The 24,437-nt window shown below is 46.1% G+C and overlaps 1 protein-coding gene across 1 annotated transcript in view; it reads left to right on the top strand.

Annotated features, from left to right (window-relative positions):
* Nucleotides 1-24,437, top strand: part of LOC8032392 — a 42,078-nt gene that overhangs the window by 13,391 nt on the left and 4,250 nt on the right. Inside the window, exons 5-8 of the mRNA XM_029970664.4 lie at nucleotides 4,738-4,791; nucleotides 5,830-6,011; nucleotides 14,088-14,214; nucleotides 22,157-22,199. Coding sequence (XP_029826524.3) covers nucleotides 4,738-4,791; nucleotides 5,830-6,011; nucleotides 14,088-14,214; nucleotides 22,157-22,199 — 406 coding nt within the window. The remainder of the gene's footprint in view (nucleotides 1-4,737; nucleotides 4,792-5,829; nucleotides 6,012-14,087; nucleotides 14,215-22,156; nucleotides 22,200-24,437) is intronic.

Raw genomic sequence — 24,437 nt, 5'->3', positions numbered from 1 at the left:
GTTTTCCCATCGCCCACCAAAGCTGCGGATTCCGGTAATGGCATTTGAAGCCGGTTAAAATGGAGGGCGCAATGTTGACAGCAGAGTTGTGGTTATTTTTTTTTGCCGTTCTTCCACTCCTCTGTCCCCAAAGGGAGGCGACTATATCACTATATTGCCAGGATACAAGTGTGTGTGTGTGCGCATATGTGGTATGATTGGAGGAGTGGGAGTGTGTGCTCTTTAGTGAGTGAGTGGGAGTTAAGTTAATGTGAGTGAGTGGGCACGTTAACTCCGCGCTCCTTCACTCCTACTCCGACTCCCCGAGTTTCATACTCCGAGCGCAGCAACTAATTGGAGCACAGCGTGCAGGAGCGCGAAACGCCGAACCTATTGACAAGTCACCGAGCCACCTCTGACGGCACAATTACGACGAACCCAGCATCTCGTGAATACAGGTGGCAGAAGCCGAAATTATTTCAAAGGTAAATTAGTTAGCTGGGTTCTGTGGAGCGGAGGAGTGTTAATTCGAAAAAAAAAAAAGAATGTCGTTAGGAAGTTTCTACGAATGTTTTAATATCCGTGAAAGGTTTGAAGACTCGTTTTGAGCATATTGGCCACGCATGCTGTTCAAATTCAAATAAAGTCAGTATTTTTGAACTCGCTCGTTGACGCTGGAAACCGTCAAACTTGTCATGTGGTTCGTGGTTCCCTCTTGCAGCGCGAGACGGAACCCGTCAATGTACTACGCCGATACCGGCACACTACCGTTTAATGATACCACGTCAATTCGTTTTCAAGCGAGATGCGTAAACAAACCTTTTCTGCAATGCTAACTGATGTTTCGGCTTTCCAATCGAAGTATCGTATTTGCACGAATATAATGCGACCATGAATGTAACGCCAGGGCAAGTTTTGATGCCCTCGAAAATAAAATATTATTACTATTTAATGCAAGCCTGAGGCCACGTAAATTTACTGTACTCGGGGGCATAGGAGAAGTGAAAACGCAATGGAAATCTAAGGAATATCAGTTTATGTTATCGGCACGCTACCATTCAATAGGTGACATTCACTTAACGTCACTCGCTAGGTTCGCTGGCATTGCCCACCACAGTCGCCATCTTCAAGGTCTCTTTCTATTGCGGGTGTCGTCTGGCCGGACCTTTTGAGCGTGGTTTAGCAGCCTTTTACAACTTTAAAGGGTCTTTTTGACCGAAACTAGGGGTAATTCTTATACTATGGTGCTTTTGAAGCCCCGTAGGAGTATTTTTTGTGTGTTTTAGTTCGTTTTTGTCGCTATCGAACTCGTTCACCGCGTCTGCATTGCTCCCTTGGCTCCATGAAGCGCTCCGTGTCGCGCGCCGTGCCCACGGCGGTAGCTCTTGCAAGAACTGATTTTTCTACTTTGGTGCTTTTGTAGCACGGTGTGATTACTCTTTGTTTTGTTTTGCTAGTTTTTTTTGTTTTTTTTCTAGCGGATTTTCTGCACTACGGCCATGTAACCGTGTTGCTCCATTGCCTCTGTGTCGTACATACGTCGTGCCTTTGGTGTTCGTTCTTGTGCAGAAATATATGTGTGGCTCACAGAGTACGCAGCTTATGAAAAATCCGGCGCCTTTTTCATTACCCCAAGTGATTTAAAAACCGCATGTAAGCGATTTGGCGAGCGGCGAGACAAGCGACGGCGACCCACTTTGCTGCCGCTCGGTCACTCGCGCAACGAGGCAAACCACATGAAAGCCACGGGAGCACACGACCAAGGCAATGAGTGCTAAGTTTTCTAGAAATCCCAAAACCGAGCTACGCGACGAGTGACATTGAAGGGTGAACCGCATGTAAGCGATTTAGCGAGTGACGGCGACAGCGACGGGAGTCGGCGACGAGCGATGGAGATTTCTCACAATCGGTCGTCGCGTCGCTCAGTTTTTGGATATCTAGAAAACGTCGCTAATCGCCTTGGTCGCTTGCCTCCGTCGTTTTCATGCGGTTTGCCTCATCGCGCGAGTGACTGAGCGACAGCGAAGTGGGTCGTTGTCGCTTGTTTCGTCGTCGTCGCCGTCTCGTCCCGTCGTTCACTAAAATGCTTACATGCGGTTCAGCCCTTACGCACGGTACTTGGCGGCAACAAGGAAACTAAAACAGCCTGCCCCCGAGATACACCTTTTTCTCTCTTTTGTTCAACGAAGCTTCTTCAACTATATGAAATTAGCACACACCACCAACGTACGACCGCGTACCCAAGCCAGTCGAACCGCGACCTCGAAGATGGCAGATTGACGGTGGCGCTCCCTGGCAAAATCGAACCTGCAGGCTCAGTGAACACCACCTATAGATGAATTCATAGGCGAGATGCACAAACAAACCTTTCCGGAACGCTAATTGCTGTCTTGGCTTTCATATCAAATCATTTTTACCTGCTGGATTAAGCACTAATCAACTGAAAAAGGGGCAGTGGTCCGGTAGCGCCTCTCGTCTCAACGTTTCCGTGAGGGCAGCCACTTTTTTCGTAGGCGCGACGTCACAGAGCGCGAAGAAGTTACTTGCGCTCTGAGAAATACCCGGTGCACGAGGAGCGTGCTCGAATCTGTCTCGGGCGGTGCTCCCTCCTGTTTAGTGAACGGACCACCAAACTCTTGCCCTCTGGAGCACGGACTTAACGTGCCCATTGGCTGTTTGTGTATCGGTGAACGTGAGTAAAGTGTGTAAGCAAATGTGTATGAATGAGTGAATGTGTAAGTGTGGGTATATGTGAGTGTGTATTAGTGAGTTTTAGTATTTATGACTAAATCTGTGTGTCTATGGGGAGTGGGAGAGCACGTGAGTGAATAAGTACAACCTAAGGTGTTCGAGTGAGTTCGAGGGAGTGAGCGTGTGCTAGTGAATGTAAATTGGAGTGAATGAATGGGTGAGTGTTTATGAGTGAGTGTAAGCATGCATGAGTGGATGTGAGTGTTGGCGTAAGTGTCACAATTAAATATGTGAGTGTGTGAGGAGTTGGAAAAAGAGAGAATGTGTTAAACATGAAACAGCTGTGCCACCTCTTGCATCTGGTTTCATGCCTGGAGGAGGCATGAAACCAGTCTTCTTTTGACACAGTTTATACATCTTACACTTGAGGGATCCAGGTGAAATTTAGTGGGGAGTTTTGTCGGCCGTCTACCGCAAAATCCCTTATGAACGTCCACCCATTTTAAAGGGAAACTCCGCTTCATTCTCGGTTGTTGACAAACACTGCGACTCTCTTTAGTATCATCTAGATAGACCGAGTGTCAAATATTAGAATGTAATACCACCTAAAAGATCACTAAACCGGCCGACAAAGACTGAGATGCGCGAAGTCGCCGAAATCTGCTAATTTAGCGGGCGACGAGCGGCACAGCCAATGTTGTATTTCCGTTGTGGCCGACGTCTGTTGCATACGCAGTTTTTTTCTTGGTATTTTCTTTTCTAGGGAGAGCTTACCAGGCGGTGCTACGAACGCGCTCCGCATCTGAGCAAGCAAAGAGGCGAGACAGACGAAAAAAAACAAAAAAAACAAGAAAAAGAAAGAAGAGGAGGGAGAGGGTTGTGCTGGATGAGTTTCGCTGACATACGTGCCAACCCTGCCAACTGGTGCCAACAGACTAGCCGCCTGGGTTGCCACCTACATGGCCTGCTTCGTCGCTGCTTGCGTTGCCTGTTCACCGCGGCTTCGCTTGTCCTCCCTCCTCGCTCCTCGCCCTTCCCCGCGCATCTGCGTCTTTTCTGGGTTACCGCGAGTAGATCACGTGACCACTTGTATCCCACGTGGGTGCGTATGCAACTGACGTTGAGGGTAGAATGTTGCCCGGCTGTGCCGAAGTTTCAGTTGTGGTTTGCAATTATGGTAAATAACAAGATCGCACAAAAAATATTTTGGTTTTAATAAGACAAACGGTCTAGGGTTGTTTTGGAGTACTTTTCTCGTTTATATCACCCACTATCTCAAAATTTCCGAAATCGAGCAGAGTTACTCTTTAAGGAGGCACCGAGTAGTGAAAAATATTGAGTGGGCGACCTTTGGGGATGAGACAGCAGAAATTTACGAAAAATGACCGACAGACACCGCAACACCCGCCGTCAACCATGTGACGAGGGAATCTATACCGCAAATTGCGGACACAGCAGATTTGTGTTTCACCTTGCGGTGAATACGTGGGAACCTGCTGCGGACTCGCATGTCACGGAAACCGATGTTGCGCACGCATGTCGTCGGTGAACGTGGCGAATTCGGGTTCCATGGTGCGATAAACACGCAGGAACCTGCTACGAATGTGCTTGTCACATGTACCAAAATCGCAGATCGTGCGGTTGATGTCTGACGAGAATCGCATGAACTGTGTGTGACAAGCATGTAGTGCCTTCTCCCGTCCACCCGTCGGTGGCCGTCAGGCTTGGCGGGCAACATTGGTCCCTGCGCCAAATAAACGCCGTGGAGCGCACGCCGCCCCGGTCAGTCATCGTCCTCCCTCACAACCAGGCTGCGTGTCGTCTCTTCTCGGCGGGTGCTTCGGCCCCCTCCGTCCACGTTCAAGAAGGATCGTGACAGTGTCGACGAGGATGGAAAGAGTTTTTTTTCTTTTAGCTTATGGATATTAAGCGAGAAAAGTGAGATGGGCAATTTCTTGGTGGAGGGCAAAATTTGAAATTTTACAGTAGGTAAAATATTATTTTTGGCTGCAGTGGCCCATTAAAGATGTTGACCTGTTCTGCCACTAACCCGTTCCACATTGACAGGGCGGATCTATCGATGGAGGTCTACAGCGGGGAGACTGTCCTGCATCTCAAGTGGTACGTCTTCTTTAGAAGCTTGTTGTCCATGCTGGTTGATTGCTGTGCTTGTGCTAAAATATTAAGGAGGGCTAACTGTATATTTCATTTTTTTTTAATGTCCAGAGGAAAAGAGGATAGCCAGGAGAGGTGTTGTGTGCTCACCGTGTATAACTATACTGTATACAGCTGTATACAATGAGGATGGCATTAGCCCCTCATCTTAATCTTTTTGTCTGTCTTTTGGGCTGTTTATGTTTCATTTTTTGTTTGTTTGCTTGTTCCTTTTTTATTTGGACGCGAGGTCTCAGGAGAACAGGGCAAAAGGCAGATACATTCTGCCTGATGAGGCCCAGTCACCCTAACACTGCATCAGCTAGCAGTGGAAAAGCAAACACGTGTAATAAATAATAATAAAAAAGCATTGACAGAAGAAACCAACAGTAAAATTGTATTAATATGACATTTACAAACCAAACAAAACAAAAAAGAAACTACACATCATATTTATACATTAACTACATTGAAGAAAAACACTAAAAAGACATTAACAATTCTAAACACAATGTTATGTGGTAATAAATTGGCAAAAACCTTATGTATTATGTTGGACACATCAGAAGATATCTTTTCACATGGTTTTTGAAGTTATAATGAAAGACACTATTTTGCCTCGTAGCCCCAAAATCTGAAGTTTGTTTCTCACCCCTGCCTCTTTCGATCTGAATGAACGTCGTACCGGTGTGCGGTCGTGGAATCACCAGTATGTGATATGCATTAAAGACCACATGCTAGCGGTTGTACTGCATTGGCTAAATTTCTCACATGCATCTCAGACACCATATACCCCCTGGGGTCAACAAACGTTTCGCTGTCTAAACAAACGCAACATAATTATAACGACACAACTGCAAATAGTACAAGGTGGTGGTTACATGACTGGATGCCGGGACGATGCCCTGTAGCCCCAATCGAAATGGGCAGGAAAAATGTTGCATCGACACTTTACTGGAGGAAAGCTTAGATGACGAGTTTCACTGACCTTTGCACTCTCTGTAGGATAAGTGTCCCGAGGCGAAGAAGGGTGCCAAGGACAGAGAATCGGCGAGGGGCATCGTTGTCGCGCACCGTGGCCGCCTTGCGTCTGCCAAAGGATCGGGAAAGAAGACCTCGGAGAGAGCCCGGTCTGTGCCCTCCATCCGCACCACCTCTCCCGGCGTGCACTGGCTGGCACAGTGCAGGTATGGAACCACATGTCCCACGGGTGCTTAGAGCTTGTACAGTAATCTAGAGCAGGAGTTCTCAAACTTTTCGGCCTTGATGAGCTCCCATCTGTCTTGACTGCTAGCTGAGGAAGCCTTCCTGGTCTCAATACCGATGCAGTGAAGCGGTGTGGAAGTCTGCACACTTAAGCATTGGTGCATATACTAGGGAGAGTTTGGCGCATAGCAATGCACCAATGGATGACTCGAATCTTTTAAATTAGTGCTGAAGCTGGAAGAACATTTGACTTCGAGGCAGGGACGGCTGACAAAATTTGGGAGCTCGGGGAACCCTTTATGGTACGCCGGGAACCCGTTGAGGTACTTAAGAAACCCCTGAGGGTACTCGGGGAACCCCTGGGGTGCTCTGGGAACCTTTGAGAGTACTCTGGGAAACCCCTGGGGGTCCTCTGGGGAACTTCTGGGTGTACCCTGGGGGAACGCTTGGGGTTGCTCTAAGAAACCCATGGAGGTACCTACTCTGGGGAGCCCCTCGGGTGCTCTGGAAGCCCCTTAGGGTACTCTGGAAAAATTTGGGGGTGCTCTGAGAAACTTCTGGGGTGCTCTGGGAAACCCCTTGGGGTGCTCTGGAGTATGCCTGGGTGTACTCTGAGAAACCCCTGGGGGTGCTCTGGGAACCCCAGGGGGTGCTCTGGGAACTCCTTGGGGTGCTCTGGGAACCCCTGAGGGCACTCTGGGGAACCTCTGGATTCCTAAGAACCCAGGGCGAGTATGAAATAGCTTCGCCAATACTGGAAATTCCTCCAAAAACCAATGGGAGCACCAGCAAATGACTACAGCGACATGTGTTATAGATTTCTAGGAATTCTGCCAAATTCAGCATTAGGAAAGTTGGTGCGCAGTGCGTTCGATGGAAACTTCCTTTTGTTCATAATATCTTCAATAATTTGTGCTGTGTACTTCATTTGAGTGATCACTTAATAAACAAACCACTGCTTTGATGTTATTGTCTTTGTACATGGGCGTACCAACCGGGGGGGCAAAGGGGGCACTTGCCCCCCCAGTTCTCAGAGTGGGGGGGCAAGGCATGCGTTTTGCCCCCCCTGAAACGGCCGCCACTGGGCAGAGCAGACACAGGCCGGCGGCGCCCAAGGAATACCAAGGGCACTGCTCCCCGACCCGCGCGGGCATATTTTTAACGCGCAGGCGATACAAACCCTAGCAACGGTGCTCACGCACGCCGGATTGGCTGGTTTGTGGAGCCTTGCCCCACGAACAAGGCTACACGGTAACCTAACGGAATCCATCCGCGAGACATGGGCCGGACGGGCCGTGCAGACCAGGACGTAGGCCCTTACACAAAATAAAGTTTTGCTTGCTTGCTTGGAGATAGGCGCTGCCGCCGTCAACATAGGCAGCAGATGCAATGCGAGTTTCCGAAGAGGTAGCGTAACTTAGTGGTGAGATGTCTGCCTCATACGTGTCAGACCCGGGTTCTATTTATGGTGTGGGCCGGCTTACTTCTTTTTATTTTTTTTCTCGAACATTTTGTTTTGTCGAGGCATTTGGCGATATTTACATTTCTTTTTTACCATTAACACTAAAAAAACGAATGTTGTTGACGAAACATCGCTAAACTAAATCGTATCGACTCTATTTACGGAAGTGCATGGGGGGCAGCGGGGCTTGGGTTGCCGACCGGACGCTGCAAAGCTGCGTGTACGGGGGGTGGGGGGGCTAGGTGGGTTAATAGATTTGTAATTAGCAGCCGCACACCGTCACCGCGAAGCGGCGTGAACGCAGGCGCGGGGGTGGGTTAACGCGCTTCGAGTGATACACGAGCAGCCCATCTGGCGTGAGCGTCGTTGTTAGGGGTTCTATCGCCTGCACCGTAAAAGGAGCAGTGTGTGCACCTCCTGTAGTGGGCAAGAATTCCTACATTGGAGAGAAGCGGGGACAAGCCCTTTCTTCAAATGCGTCAAGTCTCCTTGAGCTTCGGAATACAAAGAAACGCCACTATTCGGAGCTAATCCCACAGTTACTCGACCTCTCTTGCGTCGTGTCTGTTCGCTCCCCGCGCCTCGTAGCAGTGTTGTTGCAGTGGGGGGGGCTCGTTAAAATTTTGGGGTTTTTTGGACTATCTAAATCACTTTCTTCCTTCCCATCCCCCCCCTTTTCTGCTCCGCATGCTTCCCCCTCTGCAAATATCAGCTGACCTTCCGACATCTTTTCTGTGTTGATAGGCAAAACAACCACTAAAATTAGAAAGTAATTTGTAATTTGAGTGGAAGTCACTCGGAAAAGTAGTTAAAGTAAGCTACGAATTACTAGAATATAAATGTAATTAAAAGTTACTAAACTACCCAGAAAAGTAGTTAAACTACAGTAACTTGAGTAAAGTAGTTGAACTACGTACAAGTCTGGCCCGGCAGGCGCTCTGCGTAAGGGTTTTCACCTATCTGCCTAGCCCCGCACACCATCACATGGGCCAAGAAAGGTGTAGTTTTACTGCAGAGGAGAAATCAGCAGGGTCCAAGATGGTGACAATGGAGGATGGGGGACTGTTCCAGTGGCTGATGGCTTGAGAAAGGAATGACCAATTGAAAGCGTTAGTAGAGTCAGAAATGTGCTTGATGGTGCAGACGTTGTTGAGGCGAGAAGATGTTCGGTCGGGGGGTAATAACAAAGTGGTTTTGAGGTCGGGAATGTAGTAGTAGATTTTGTGAATAAAGCACAGCTGAGAGACTTTTCTGCGAAGCTGCAAAGAGGACATGGTTAGTTCAGTTATTAGCGCTGAGACACTGAAAAAAAAAGTCATAAGTGGATGAAATGAAGCGAGCAGCTCTGTTCTGAACTGCCTCTACAGGGTATTGATGAGGTACAGTCTATGGGTATTCCAGATGGTTGAACCATATTCTATTTTTGGTCTGACGTACGTGTCCAAGGTTAGCTTACGAACAAAGGGTGGAGCCCTTTTTAAGTTACGTCTGCTTAGTCCAAGAGTTCCAGATGAATCGGCAGTAATGACTTCAATGTGGTTATTTTAGGGAAGGTCAGATGTTAGTCTTACACCAAGGTATTTATACACAGTAGCGGTCTCAATCAGATCGGAGTACAAGAAGTAATTAAATGACAGTGTTTGTTTTTTTTCTTGGTGAAGTGGATTAGTTTGCGTTTATACTTGTTTAATGACATAATCCACTCTTTGCACCAATTGTTAATTTTCTCTAGATCTTCCTGAAGCTGGTTATTATTTTGCACACAAGTTACTTTGTTATGGATGACGCAGTCGTCGGCGAAAAAGCGGTTTTTTGAAGAAATCCCAATGGGGATGTCATTAATAAATATTAAAAAGAGTAACGGCCCAAGTACGAACCCCAAGGGAACACCACGAGATACATTTATTAAGGAAGATTCATGATCATCATGGACGTGACCTGTACACGGGAAAAAAGAAAGTCACGAATCTATGCAAACGGTTATTTGGTCGAGGCAAAAAGATGATAGCTTATAGCGAGTTCGTTTCACACGCACTGGCACCGTTCGAGTTCTCTCCCAGAATGCATCGCACTCACTGAGTGTTGCACGGAAAACTGGACTCAAACGAACTCGCCAAATGCATCGAGTGCAGAAGACTGATGCTGTCGCCATCTATGTTATAGAAAAGGTACCGACTTCAAACCGAAACTAGTGCCTTTCTGTTCCGAGTGATGCGTGGGAATGCGAGAATGCAGTCGCTACCAACGTTTATCTACAAACGTTGGCAACTGCAACCTGTAGTTAATAGTTGCGATGTCTTCAAGCGGCTCGGCTGTCGTAGGGATAGTTACAGACGGCGTAAATTTCCGCAACCAGCTGTCTAGAAAGCAGCTGGTTGCGATCTTTCAATCCTTATAACCGTTTACACTGAAGAAAACTGATGATGCTGTCCGAGCAGAAGCTTGATCCGTTTGAGCATGATATTATGCGTGAACCACTAAAAGGGTACGGCTTAAAACTAGCCTGTTGGAATATCCAGCAAAACTGGGACTTTCGATTTGTATCGTCATTATAGGTGGATTAGATATTAGCCTTGGTGAGGGCGTCGAGAACGAGAGCTTTCTCGAACAAAATACGACGGGGCAAGTTAGCTGCGTAGGTAAATGTTAAACATGATGATGTTGCCCAATCCTCGGGTAAAGTCACCATCTTTAGTTTTCTCTGATGCTTATTGGGCAGTCAGAGGTTTCTGCTGGTGCTGGGGGAGTTTTATCGACAAATGTTAAATTTTTCACCCGCACACGGATGGTGATCGACATCTCGGGGGCCGCTGTTGCGTTTGTTCTGAGCATTTCCTTACACACTGGTATATTACAGCGTTTGTACGGCAACAGAGCGATTTAAAACCTGCAAATAAATCACGGGTTGTCAATTGCTTCCTCCGTGAAATAGCAGACGCTCACAATTCAAACTCGCGTTTGATTTCGTTTCCCGCGGGACGCGATTTCTATCAGAAAATCTACTTTTTTTTCCGTTCGGCTCCGCGACACATCGCAGCAGACGAACCCTCGTCGTCTGCTCCCGCTCCTCGCCGGCCCCGCCGGAGCGAGGCATGACGGGATTGCATTTTGGCGCACTCCCGATTTTCTCGGTGCAGCGAGTGCATGCTAATAGTGGGGTGTAAGCGCTGAAACGAACTCGGAGAGTGCAACCACTCGTGGAGCGCCGGCCGAAACGAACCCGTTCCACGCTGCGAGTGGGCACGCGTGGGCACGAGTGCCGTGAAACGAACTCGCTATTAGAAAGAAGGCGTTGATAAAAAACACGGCCGAACGCTTTGGGAAAAAAAAAACAAAAAAAAACTGCGTCAGTTTTTTCATTTCAAGGTTCAAGGTTCAAGGTTAGTGTGCAAGTCATGGATGAAGTCGCAGAGTTGTGTTTCGCAGGAAAGTACAGTCTCCGGCGATATGAAAGACCCACTGGGAGCGCGTGGCCGAGGCGGTGGCTGGTGGGGGCGCTGCGAGCGCTCCGGGCAGTTCCATTCTGCTTCGAGGGGAGGACGTTCATTCGGCACTCGGCACAAACTGATAAGCGCGTTTCGCTTTATCTGAGCCCGAGTGAGCGTCCTCCCCTCGAAGCAGAATGGAATTGCCCGGAGGGCTCGCAGCGCCCCCGCCAGCCACCGCCTCGGCCACGCGCTCCCAGTGGGTCTTTCATATTGCCGGAGAGTGTACCTTTTTGAAAACCGTGCTGCTGTTTAAAGAAAAGAAATGGGATGATAGGTGCCTCATGATATTGGAGTAGAGGATATGCTCAAGTAGTTTGCAAGAAATTGAAGTCATATATGAATTAGGGCGATAATTAGATACGGAAGAGCGGCTGCCCTGTTTAAAGACTGGGAATTACCCTTCCCACCTTTTGGTCAGATGGAAGGCACCTTTGAGATAAGGACTGAATAAAGATAAGTTTTAAATACTCACTCGAAATAACACTGGTGTTTCTTTTAAATTTTAGAGTTGATGTTATCGGTTCCAGCGGACGAAGTAAGTTTTAGTTTATCAATCAATGTTATAATACCGGCGGAGTTAACGTTAATAGGATGCATGCGCTCGTAAAGCTCTTCAGGGAGAGTGGGGACGGAGTCCAAGCACTCGTTAGTAAACACTGATGAAAAATATTCGTTAAACACAGAACTATCATGGTCGACGTTGCACATCCGACCATTCCTAACTCTCCCCATCTTCCTAAACGTCCGTGTGTGTCCGAACACCAGAAACCGGAATTTTAAAGGTTAAAAACGGCACGTTGCGAATATGGAACGCGCACTTTCATGCAAAGCTGACGTCAAGTGACTCAAATCGAAAAACATGCATATTTACAATATTGTTATCTCTTCTGGTGAAGGCTCAGCAACCGTTGCATCCGTTTTCGCGCACGAAACGGCGACTACCAGAGAAAGTAAGAACGCAGTGATTGCCTTTATTTTAACAATGTAAACACACTTGCAGGCGTGCGCTGATGAAGCCTCAAAATCAAAGCTCTCGTAGTGTGATTCGTGACTGTGCCGGCTACTACCCAACCTCGTTGTCACGCCACTTTCTCGAAGCATACACCAAAATTACAAGTAAACACACAAAAGCGACATCGATACAATTATCTTCTAGAATATCACCTTATTTAGTCATAACTCTTTCAATAGGCACTACAAGTTGTATTTATTTTAAGAAGAAGAAGCAAAATTTTTTTCGTTAGAAAAAACAAAATATCAATGTTAAGTCTGGTAACGTTGTAATTTTGCCGAATCATTGCCAAATCTTTAGAAAAGTTGGACAAAAGTTGCGCCGAATTTTCGATTTGGGGGGGGGGGGGGGGAGAGGGTCTGGTTTGCCCCCCCCACTCAAAAACAAGTTGGTACGCCACTGTCTTTGTACTAAGATCCCTGTTTGGAACCGAATTAGAGAGGCTTTTTTTTATATTGCAGTTTCTAGGCTTTCACAGAAATGATTCTGCTTAGCATACAAAAATGTTTGATGTTTTGAAAAATTAGTAGAATGAAATGACTCACGTGTTTCTATTCCATAAAAATGTCTATGATAAGCACACTGCAACTGGTTAGAAAAAATATAATTTAAGATATAGTATTAGAAGAAATAAGAAGATAGCTAAAATATCTAGAGATTTTAGTTTACCGGGTTAAAAAGGGTTGCATCTGCAGTTTGATGCTCTTTTTACATTTTTACATCAAGGAATTTTGTCAGGGCTGACAGGAAGTGTCAGAGCCATCGTCGCAGACAACTTTAGAAGTAAAAAAAAAATATCTATTACTAGCTGTATTGCATCTACTGCAAACTTAATCAGTTTTGCAAAGATTATGGGCAGGCTTTCAAACAAATTCGAATATTGAAATTAGAAAATGAACATACCTATAAATAGAATGTCTGTGGAATCCAATAAGGTATAAATTAAAGCTCTAAAATTATTTCAATTTGAAAGTTTTGCACTTTCAAAATTATTTTTTTACAGGAGGCATGTAACAAAAATATATGGTGCCATGTTTAGCATGTTTATACCCCTTATTGTACTTTCATTTATGCAACTATCAGACAAAGAAAACAGTGAAGATTGGTTTTGTGCAAATAGAGATATGACTAAAGATGTCATGCTTACCCAGGTTCAAGTTTGTCCAAGTTAGACTTTTTCGAACTTCCAACGCGATGTTCGATAAAAGTTTGACTATAGAGTGCCCTTTTAAGTGCATGTGCGAAAATGTGAAAATGAGTTGACACCACCTGGCAGAGGAAAAGGTGCAATATGTTTTGGATGTATCGCATCACCATGGTTTGCATTGTTAACTTACGAAGCATTAAAAGTACCCAGTTTTGCTTTTATATCATGTAAGCATTGGTAATAAACTACTTTCTAAATTATTTGTTTACCGAAATTCAAAATATTTGTGTAGAAGCCGGGCATATTGTTCATAAGTTGAACTTCGTCGAACTTTGCAAAAGGTTCAAAGGTTCGACGTCGAACCTCGGGTTCCACAAAAGTTTGTGGCATCCCTAGATATGGCTTCCATGGGACAGCAAAGCACATAAAAAATTCACATAAAAAAAAATGTGCAGATATATTGTATTATGTTTTCAAGATAAATAATGCTTATTTTACAAAAATATTTCAGGACTAGATGATATGTGCCTATGAATCTTCAGAAACAAAACTTCAAGAACATGCATAGTAACCCACGAGCAGGTAAAAAGAGGGGATGGATTACACAAAACACCAAACACAGCTGAAAATACATTAAGCTGAGACACCCTTAAATAGGCCTTGCGGCCTAGCGAAAGTACACACTGAACGTTAGACACAACGAAAACCTGTTGTTTTTTTTAAAGTTTTTGTTGACCTTGGAGAGCAGTGTCTCCCCTCTATCTTTGACAAGGAGCGAGTTTAACTCGTTCCTTATTAAAGATATAGACTGTTAAACTATCAAAGACTGTTAAACGTTAAGAAAAAAAATGTTTGATTAAGAGCGAGTTTGTGCCACTGTTAAACGTGAAGAAAGGACGCTTCATCCTCATTCAGTTTGCCGGCGACTACGGTCATCTCTGCTCATAGGCTCGGGGTGCAGGACCAGCTGCGTCAGAGCTACGGGCGCGTGGAAGCCGCCTGGGAGCAAGCCAGGGAGCTTCCCCCATGTCCTGGCCGAGAACGTTTCCTCTTGCAGATGCGGGCACATGCACAGGTACGGCAGAACGTTGATCACGTGGCAACATCAGAGCAAGCGTCGTGTCTTGTTTTATGCTTTTAACCTTTTATACAGTTGAACCTCAATTTAACGAAACCCGATTTTACGAATTTCCCAATTTAACGAAGAAATTCGCATTCCCCGCGCAGCCTATGGGCGAGGTCTCCCTTCCTCGATTTTACGAAGTTCCCGATTTAACGAAGTAATTAGCGGGTTCCGGTGACTTTGTTAAATCGAGGTTCAACTGTATAATCATGAACCAGCTGGTTCAAACCAAAGTCTTAATATTAGAGAGTTTTGAGGGGGGACAGTACCTGGGAGTGTCAACTTTTGAACTGCTCAATCAATCGGTGTGATATTTGAAGGTGGCATTTGTAGCCATATAGAAGGAGGGCATGCAACAGCTTTGTGAACAAATGTTATGAGGAACTATGCTCACAAAACATGGAATCTGCTCAATTAATCTATTGTTTAAAAATGGGGTTGATAACCACATATATTTCTCGTGGAATGCATACTGGGATACCTGTTGCCGGTTGCTATGAAAAAATATTTCAGAAAATATGCAGTTCTCAACTAAAAAGAACTTATGAAGAAAACATTTTTTTTTTTTTCGCATTTACTAAGTTTTGCAAATTACAATTTTTCATAATAAGGGAACATGAAAATGCAAAATCTAAGTTCATAGTAACTGGCTCCATAAAATTTCGGCATATTAGCCAAAAATATTCAGTCTCTCGATAGACTCATACTGAAACAATAGTTTTATTAAGGTGGGATTTATGCCAAAAAGTGGACTGGGGAAGAATGCAATCAGTGCTCGAGCCTCTACCTTTTCTTTAGCATTGGTGTACTGAGAATAATTTATAAAAAAAAAATAACTGTGCACTGTGAACAAATGAAACCTTCTGGGAATACTCTCTAGATCAGGGGTGGCCAAGCCGCGGCTCTTCGCGTGTTAAAGTGCAGCTCGTGGCTCCCCCCCCCCCCCTCCCCCCCCCCTCCCCGGGCCACCCTCCCGGTCACACGAGCACGTCCCCCAAAACAGAAATGGAACGCGTTTTAAATCGAAAGACAGATAGCAGTTAGGTATAGTCTTGAGCTACTGCTGGCTACCTTACGTACAGTTGGGCTGCTTTTGACTCGGATAGATTGAAAGTAGTTCGAGTTTCGTTTATTGCTCTGGACAAAAGTTTGACCCCCCCCCACCCCCCCGCGGCTCTTGTAAGTTTTGTGATTTTGTTTGCGGCTCTTATGCCGGGTCAGCCTGGCCACCCTTGCTCTAGATGTTAGCAGATCTAAATAGGGCATTTTTCAAAATCAACTTTTTTTGCAGAATTTTATTTTTGTATTTTCTGCCAGGCGATTTATTATGGTGTCACAGGACTACCCGATCAATATTTTGCTACAGCGTCACAGATTTTTAATAAAGTGGAAAAAAAAAAAAAAATGCGACTGCTCGAAACCGAAACTGAACTGGGAAGGAAGAAGATACAGAGGAGGAGAGAGTTGGCGGAAGTCACGTCGCTGTGCAACTTTTTTTCTTCCAATCAACGTATTTGCAGCTTCTAGAAGCCACACAATATATGTGTCATATTTCTTTTCTGTTTTTAATATGGTTTGTATGCCTTGATGACCCACGACTTTGTATATATTTGGTGGTTGTGTCTAAACCGTAGAAAATGGCCCGTGACCACGGAGAAGAGAGTGAGTACGACTCAATCCGGCCAGTTCCCTGTCAACGGTTTTTGGGCAAAAAAAAAAAAAAAAAAAACAAATTTCGAGCCGCGAATTGATTTCTGAGTAGTTGGGCTCGCATATGTCATGGACAAATAAAAAACATTGGCGAGCATACCCTGCTAGTGTCCCTTTAAGGAACCGTTTTGCATATCCGATTGGTACGGATACGATCGATGCAATAGCCAAACAACACGTGCAGAAACGCATCCTCGGTTTGATCACAGAATAGCAATTTCGCTCGCCAAAACGGGATGAAGAGGCTAGAAATAGGACCGAAATAAACTGTTGTTGCGTGCCTGAAGAGTGGCGCGAAAAGTTTTGGCCGAGAAAGATCGTAATAAACGAAGATTAACGAAAAACAAAAAGGTCCTAGGCGTACATTGGCAAGAGATGTTTGTTTATATCCAAAACAACCGGAAATAATGTGGTCATAATGGCCGAGTGATCTGATCTAGGTCATCGCCTTCTGGAGGAAATTGTGCATAGTTTTAGGTTCAAGTCCTCTGAAAAGCGTGTCTTTTTTACTGCTTTTTTTCTTCTTTTATTCTAGCATACAAGCACATAATTTATACGGTAACATAAAATCCCGAGAGATGTTCTACCCCCGAAAGGTAACCCACCCCTAGTTTTGGCTTGATTTGCTATTTTCTTTTAAATGCTGAAAGATGGCCCCTTCTTAGTAATCGTAGTGTTTGAATCAACGATGACCTTGGCGTAAATGCGTCTAGTTAGATATGGTGGGATATAAGCAAATATTGCTAACTAGGAAGTACAGTGATCTTTGACAGACACATAGGTAATCTAAAAACAAAATTTTTTCAATTTTCTTTTTTTTTTTTTGCACATTGAAAGTTAGCGTATTTCGTTTTTCTTCTTTTATAATGCAATTAAATGCAAAGGTGCAAACGAGCTGGACAAAAATGACGAAACTAATCCCTGGAGGAGGGGAACAAGGAGTACAAAGGAGAAACACAAGTCTCCAAACACAGCTAGGTGACTGGTGCGCGAACGAAAAAATCCGGCTGGTCCTGGTATCAAACCAGGACAAGCCGGATTTTATCTGGCTGGTCCTTTCCATTTCCAGTGGAGTGCTCTACCAACTCAGCTAACCAGGAGTTAGACGTCTGTAGAGCGAGCAAACCTTTTCTTGATTTTAGCTGGGTTATTTCGGGATTGCTGGTAATTCAACTTCAGAAGCTTTTATATCTATTCTCTCTATCTCCTTCGTGCTTGCAGTAGCGCTTTGGCAAGAACAGTTTCCGACGCAGTTTTCATTGCTATCCGGCATCTAGCTCTCTCACTATTCAAACACTGACATGTTTAAAAGAAAATAGCTAATCAAGCCAAAACTAGGGGTGGGCTATCTCTCGGGATTTAATTTAGTATATAAAATATGTTAATGTGTGCTAGAATTTAAAAAAAAAAAAATAAAGGAAGCAATAAAAAGACACGCACCTTAGAGGTCTCGAACCTCAAAATTATACGTACATTTCCTCTAGAAGGCGACCACTCAGAACACTCAGCCACTATGCAGATATTATTTCCAGTTGTTTAGGATATATATAAACATCTTTTGCCAATGTACGCCTAGAACCTTTTTGTTTTTCTTTAATATTGGTTTATTACGATCTTCCTCGGCCAAAACTTTACGTATCGCTTCTGAAGTGTGCAACGACGGTTCATTTCGGTTATATTTACAGCCTTTTTGTGCCGTTTCGACGAGCGCAATTGCATTTTTCTGATCGAACCAAGGACACGTTCTCGCACGCGTCATTTGGCAATTATATTGTTTGTATCCGTATCCGATCGGGGATGCAAAACATTTTTTTTTTAATACTCTCTATTCAGAGAAATTAAAGGGGCCGTGCGACGATATTGGGGAGGAACGTTTTTCACTTTACACAAGCTTACTGGCACTATGGGAACCCGAGCATGCTCGCACGGGACGCTGCTGACCGAGAAGCTTCTTTGCCGCCGCGCAGTTTCAAGGATAAAGGCAGACGTTTTCTTTTAATCTCTTTTTTGCAAAATCTGGATGACGAAATCGTGGGGATCGCAGTGTCGGCGTTGTTGACAGTGTGATCCCTCGGGTGTTGTTGGGAAGCTCTGCGATATCTACGGCAATGACATGCGAATGCGGTTTTTACAGTGGTCGCGAGCGCTGCGTGATCGTTTTATTTGGTCTCGTGACATTCAGTGCCTCGACCCAATCACTGAGAGATTTGGCTCGTGACCAATCACTCAGATAAGGAAAACAGTCGAACCCTAACGATATGCGGAACTCGGCGCGTGCCCTGTGCTTTGCCAACCCCGGCGCGTGGCTACGATAAACATTGACGGTCTGTAATCGGCTTTGGATCACGTGGTTGCTCGTTCTGGCTGCGAGTTGAGAGGGCGAACGCCGCTCGGTTTCTTCAAATTTTTCCCGCGACTTGCGTAGTGTGAGGTAGAAAACCACCACATGTTTTCGTAGGTTACGAATGTCGAGGAATAATTCTAGGCGGCCTTTATGAAAGTATGCAAATGGTTGCATCGCCCCTTTGACCCTTTCACAGTTGGGCTTTTCTTGCTCTAAGAGATGTGCCTCAGTAGTCGGGCTCTCTATCCAAAGAGCTAGCAGGACGAAAGAGACAATGCACAAGTTATTTTCATTATCTAATTGGGACACAAACAGTGCTTGCAAACTGTCCAGGTTGAGAAGCATCAAATAGAAATATTGAGACCGAAAGGTTGTCGTCTTTCTTCCATTTGTTTCTATTTTGGCGCCACAAGAATCACTATTAGCCGAGCATGCACTCCGTAAAGTGCTTTGTTGGACATTGAGCTGTATTTTTGCTGAAAGCATTTCTCAAACCACAAAAGGTTATTGCAACAAAGAGCAGATTCCCTTGGGATAACATTATCGAACACTTTGGATGTTATCCCCTCTCTCCTCAAGAAAGAACTTTAATCTCAAGGGTAAAGAAAAAACGCTGAGTGTGCAGGCAAGCTGTAATAATTAATCATAACGTAATGCCTGTAACTGTGGTGTGGAAGGTAAGGGGGGGGGGGGGGGAAGGGGAATTTGCCCCTTCCTAAGCTCCCCAAGGTGAACTTCGTTTTAATAAAATCATTGATATACACCAGCCAAAAGTTTAGTTTTTGGTGACATAGCAAATATTGGGTCAACAAAATAGATCTGGGCAAAGTTTCAACTGCTTTGTCATATCTCAGCAGACTCCTCCCCCCCCGCCAGCCGAATGTGTACCGCCCCCCCAGGCCTGACCCATAAATCCACCCCTGGTTCACAGTGCATGACCAACTAATGGCGGCCACACATAATCCATGCATCATTTCGAAAAGGGCCTACAGAGGAACACACCGGCCTGAGAACCCCTAGGTGACCTATAAACTACAGACCTAACACTAAAAAAGAAAACCAAATTGCCCCCCCCCCCCTCCCCCCACCGACCCACCCCCTTTGGAAAAAAACAGAACAAGAAGTAATTTTAGAACACATTATGAACCACAAACAACCGGTCGACTTGAATGTTTATTAATTGTTCTGCACACAGCCTCGGGTGTTACTTTACGATTAATTTCGAGAGTCCTTGCTTTTTCAGAAATGTGTAGTCTACATCATGTGTACTCAAACTGGGTTCCTAGAAACCCGGGAGCTTTGAGTACCCCGCACGTTCCGTGAGCTGCCTGATTTTGTCGACCATCCCTGCCCCTAAAATAAAATGCTTTTGTAATACGGTGACTTCCTCTTGCATTCGCACAAGTTCGTGCAAGAAGCTTTGAACAGGTTTCAGCACTGCGGTAGCTATGCTTGCCTTAAGAATGCAGCAAAGTATATAGTAGACGCCAAGTATAGGAACTCGGGAGTTCCCCAGAGTACCCACACGGGTTCCCTGAGCTTGCGAATTCCCTCGACTGTTTCCACCCTCAAGGGCGATTCACACACTCACGTTGATTCGGGCCGAGAGCGATTGTGACTGGTTTGTAGGCCTCTTAGGACCGCGCCGCGCAGAAGCAGCGGGGGACGTAAGCGACTGGAAACCCCGTTGCCACGGCAATTCGTAAAAGGACTAACATCGCAAGTTGTTGCCTAAGCTGCCGTGGTCTGCCACGCCGGAGAGTGACCTGCAGCGGAACAGGCGTCTGCCCCATCTACCATTGCCGCTGCGACACCGCCTGGGGCGAGCGCACCGGTCGGAGACATGTACCAGGCACCGTGGTCGCGATGAAAACACCTCATTGGCGCTCTTCATGGTGTTTTTGTGTTCCCGACCGACAACGGATGGGCGGACCTTTTTTCTTTTTTACGCGTGGCACCGTTGAAACGCAATTAAGTATCCGAAAAATGTTTTTGTTGCGTCTGCGAGCTGTGTCGGTCGCACGTTCGCTCGCTGGGAGGACACACCGATGACTCGGGAAAGATGCGATTACCTGGCGGACAGCAAGCTTCGACGAAGACGCAACGTGAAGAAGAAGAGAAGGTCATTTGCGATGCATAAACGAGTGAACGTCACATTGTTACTCGTGGCGCTTCCCTGATTTCACGGATATACAGCTTTTCGTTTCGGCCCATCTGATTGTCGTCTCTGCTAATGTCGTCGCGGAGGCCCGATGGTTCAAGGTCTTCATTTGCTTCATTTTGTCTTTGGAAAAAGTGAAAAAAAAGTTACCGTGTCTCGACCGCCACACACAAAGCTCAACAGATCAAAATGTAGGAAAGTCAAATCACTACGGCATTGAGGATTGAACTCTTTAATCACGCGCTCGCCAGAGCGAGAGCACGCGGCGTGGTGCTTCCGCTCCGAGCGAAAGGTAAATATAAATAAAGAAAAAAAAAAAGTTATTTTTCAGTCGTGCTAGCGCCGCCCACTACACAAACCATATGCAATGAGCAAGTAGGGCTGATCATTTTCCGTTTCAGAGCTTCAAAGTTGGTATGCGCCAGGGCTGGGCAGAGATACTCCAAAAAGTATTTGGGAATACAATACCGAGATATATGCGTTTCAAGGCCAAAAATACAGACACTGAGATACATTTGTCTTTTATGCAACGGGATATCCTGAGATACTTCTGCAGAAATGGCGAAAGAGTATTCCGGAATACAGACAGAGATACTTATAGAAATACATTTGTTCCCGAACGGTGTTATGTGCAAAGGTTGAAGTTTGTGGCGAATCCAAATGGTAATTTATGCTTCTGCTCCTTTTTCTTGTGCCATTTTATTCTGTTCCCCTTACCTAGAGCTCTTGATTATTGATGCCACTAAAAAAAACAACATGTCACCCCCGTTCAATCACATAGTTTTAGAACGGTAAACACTGCGTGCCATGCTTGACAAAAGGCGTCTGCCTGAAATGAACCCCGTATTACCTTGAGGGCGCATCTCAAACTGTCGTAGTATATGCTTCTTTGTCACTCATAGTATGTATGGGAAGACTGGGCAACAGGGCCATACTTTTTCTCCACTCATCTCCTTTACAGTGTTCTCTCTGCTAAATTGCAAAGAGAGGAGGGCTTTGTGCGAGTACTGATTTTGTTGTTCTTGCAAGTAACCTTTTCCAAACCAGTTTTTTTTTTTAATGTCGGTGACTGAGATGTATCATTTTATAAGGCGGGTTCGTAGAATGCACTACGAAGGAACTTGCACCAAACAGATGTTTTTATCTTTTAAATTTATCTTAGAAAGGACAACAAATGTAACAAGATGCCTAAGTCTGGCAAAGGATTGCAATACAAGTGATACATTGTAAATGTATTTCACTACTGAGATGCAAATACATTTTTCGAATGTATCTTGATACAGATACAGATACTAAAAAGTTTTCTAAAATAGTATCGCGATGCTGCCCACCCCTGGTATGCGCGCACATTTAGTTTTCTTCGTCTACCTTTTCTTTTTTTATTGTAATCGTCCAATACCCCCCATCCCCCCCCCCCCCCAATGGGGTCTCTCATTATTTCTGTTGATCAAGAGGTGGTCCTTGTGACATCAGTTGTTGAGAACCACTGCATTATGGTCACCAAGGTCCACATTTCTCTGCACTTTTGTAATCATGCTGAGACAGGGAGGGGCTCCCCAGCTACCTTTCGGGAAAGATGGGCATTCCTTAATATTGAAAAGTTTGGGAACTCCCGGTCTAGAACAAGAGCACCCTGCATTTAGTGAGTACTGCAGATAGACCTTTCTTTCATTTTGCAGGTGTCCCCTTGCAGAGGTACGGAAGAGCCTGCTTTCATCCCAGGTATGTTGGAATTTTTTTGGCAGCTCTACGGCGACAGATCGTTCTAGAAAATTTCGGTGCGTCACTGCGAACATACTTCAAACACCTCTGGGTCCGGCCTCCGCTTGGTGAGTTGAGGGCAGCACAAGCTCTGTCGATTGCGTGACTGTGGCATGTGATGCAGTTTCTCCGAGCAAGAAGTGTGTTGGAAAAGACAGTTTATAATTGGCTAAAAGTAGAAACAAGCTTATTTGCCTTCTTTTCACCTCTGACAAGAGTCTTGTGTGTGTTTTTTGAGAAATGTGTAGTGTGTATGTATGAAATGTACATAGTACGTATGTCGCTTGCTTCATTGTCTAAGGTCCAGGACCGCGGAGCAGTTGAACATTTTTTAACGATAGACTGCAGTTGTCAAGATTGATGTGCCAAGTTTTTGTAAGAGTGGCCTGCAGGCTATCTTGAGTCAGTCTTCTCGACAAGTTGTCATTTTAGATCAGATGCACCGACCCACGACGCATTGTCCTCTCGCTGGCACCCATGTACACTTTTGCAAGAACACAGCGGTCAACTCGACCGGGCTATCGAGGTACCATTGGCTGTGCCCCTAATCTATACAATGTTGATTGTCCAAAAAAAAAAAATGCTTTTATTTTTGTGAGATTTAGCATGGTCCTTAGATAAGCTACTTACTGGCCTGGAGACTTCGGTGGTTTCTGCCCTAGTACATTTTCTCTCCACAAGTGGCACTAGTTCATGTAAGAGCAAATAAAAAGTGAACAAAAAGTGAAAGCCGTTTACAACTCCGTGTAACGCCGAATTGAAGCACAGCTCTTGAGGAGGAGGAGGGAAGGGTACTGAGGGGAGGGTAGACCCTTCCTCTCCCTTCTCCTCCTCCCCTCATTCTTTAATATGCTCCGGGAGGGTCACGTGACCTCGGGGGGGGGGGGGGGGGGGGGTGTCACGTGACTTCGGGGAGGGGGTCACGTGACCTTGGGGGGCACCTTGGGGGTCACGTGACCTTGAGGTGACCTTGGGAGGGATCACGTGACCTTGGGGAGGGGACCACGTGACCTCGGGGGTCACGTGACCTTAAAGGGGTCATGTGACCTGGGGTCACGTGACCTTGGGGGTCGCGTGACCTTCAGGGGGTCACGTGGGGGTCACCTTGGGGGTCACGTAACCTTGAGGTGACCTTGGGAGGGGTCACGTGACCTAGGGAGGTCACATGACCTTGGGGTGACCTTGGGGGTCACGTGACCTTGGGATGACCTTGGTTACGCCGACGGCGACACCAACGGCGGCGACGCTCAAGCCGGAAACGGGCGCCTAATAGTGAATTCCACTCGTAGATCTGGAGCGCTTTCCAAAATCCGCGAGGGAGCAAAATTCCGCTCCGTGGGACCCGCTCCGAATCGACGAGGGGAAGATAAACTTGCATTTTTGGAGCGACCTCCCCCACACCCCTCCTCACCCCTTCTCCCTCCGCCGTACAAAATGGCCGCTGCTCGAACTTGACAAGCCCACCAACGCCTCAGCCGGCTGGTCTTTCCGACGACCAGTGACGACTGTCACTGCTTAGCTGCAGAAGTAACACGCGACACAGGCCGGTCGAAATTATACGTACAGCGGCGCCCATGTCACAAATAACAAAAACGTCCGCGTTCGGCACCGTCACATACCTTTCGGCCGCCTCGAAGTGGCGGGGCACGGACATGCAGCGATTGCCAGCGGTGGAGTTCAGATTTGTAGTACGACTTTAATAAACACAGGTAACAAACCATCACTTGCGCGGTCGTTGCCTAACCACTTCTTGCTTTATTTCACGGGAAAACGACGACGGAATGCACTGTTAAAAAGCCGTTTACAACTCCCTGTAACGCCGAATTAGAGCGCAGCTCTTGAGGAGGAGGAGGGAAGGGTACTGAGGGGGTGGGTCAAGTGACCTCGCGTGGCGGGGGTCACGTGACCTCGTGGGGGTCACGTGACCTTGTGGGAGTCACGTGACCTTGGGACGTCACGCGACGTCGGGGGGGTCACGTGACCTGGGGCCACGTGACGATGCCGATGACGTCATCAGTGACGTCATCAGTGATGATGATGACGATGCGGATGCCGGTGACGTCAACAGTGACGTCACTGATGACGTCATCAGTGATGATGACGATGACGATGCGGATGCCGGTGACGTAATCAGTGACGTCATTGATGACGTCATCAGTGGCTATGACGTCAACGGGGGTCACGTGACCTCGGGGGTAT

Source organism: Ixodes scapularis, unplaced genomic scaffold (genome assembly GCF_016920785.2).
Source record: "Ixodes scapularis isolate PalLabHiFi unplaced genomic scaffold, ASM1692078v2 PGA_scaffold6__148_contigs__length_123643588, whole genome shotgun sequence".
Taxonomy (NCBI): Eukaryota; Metazoa; Arthropoda; class Arachnida; order Ixodida; family Ixodidae; genus Ixodes; species Ixodes scapularis.
This window is presented reverse-complemented; position numbering and strand designations above follow the sequence as displayed.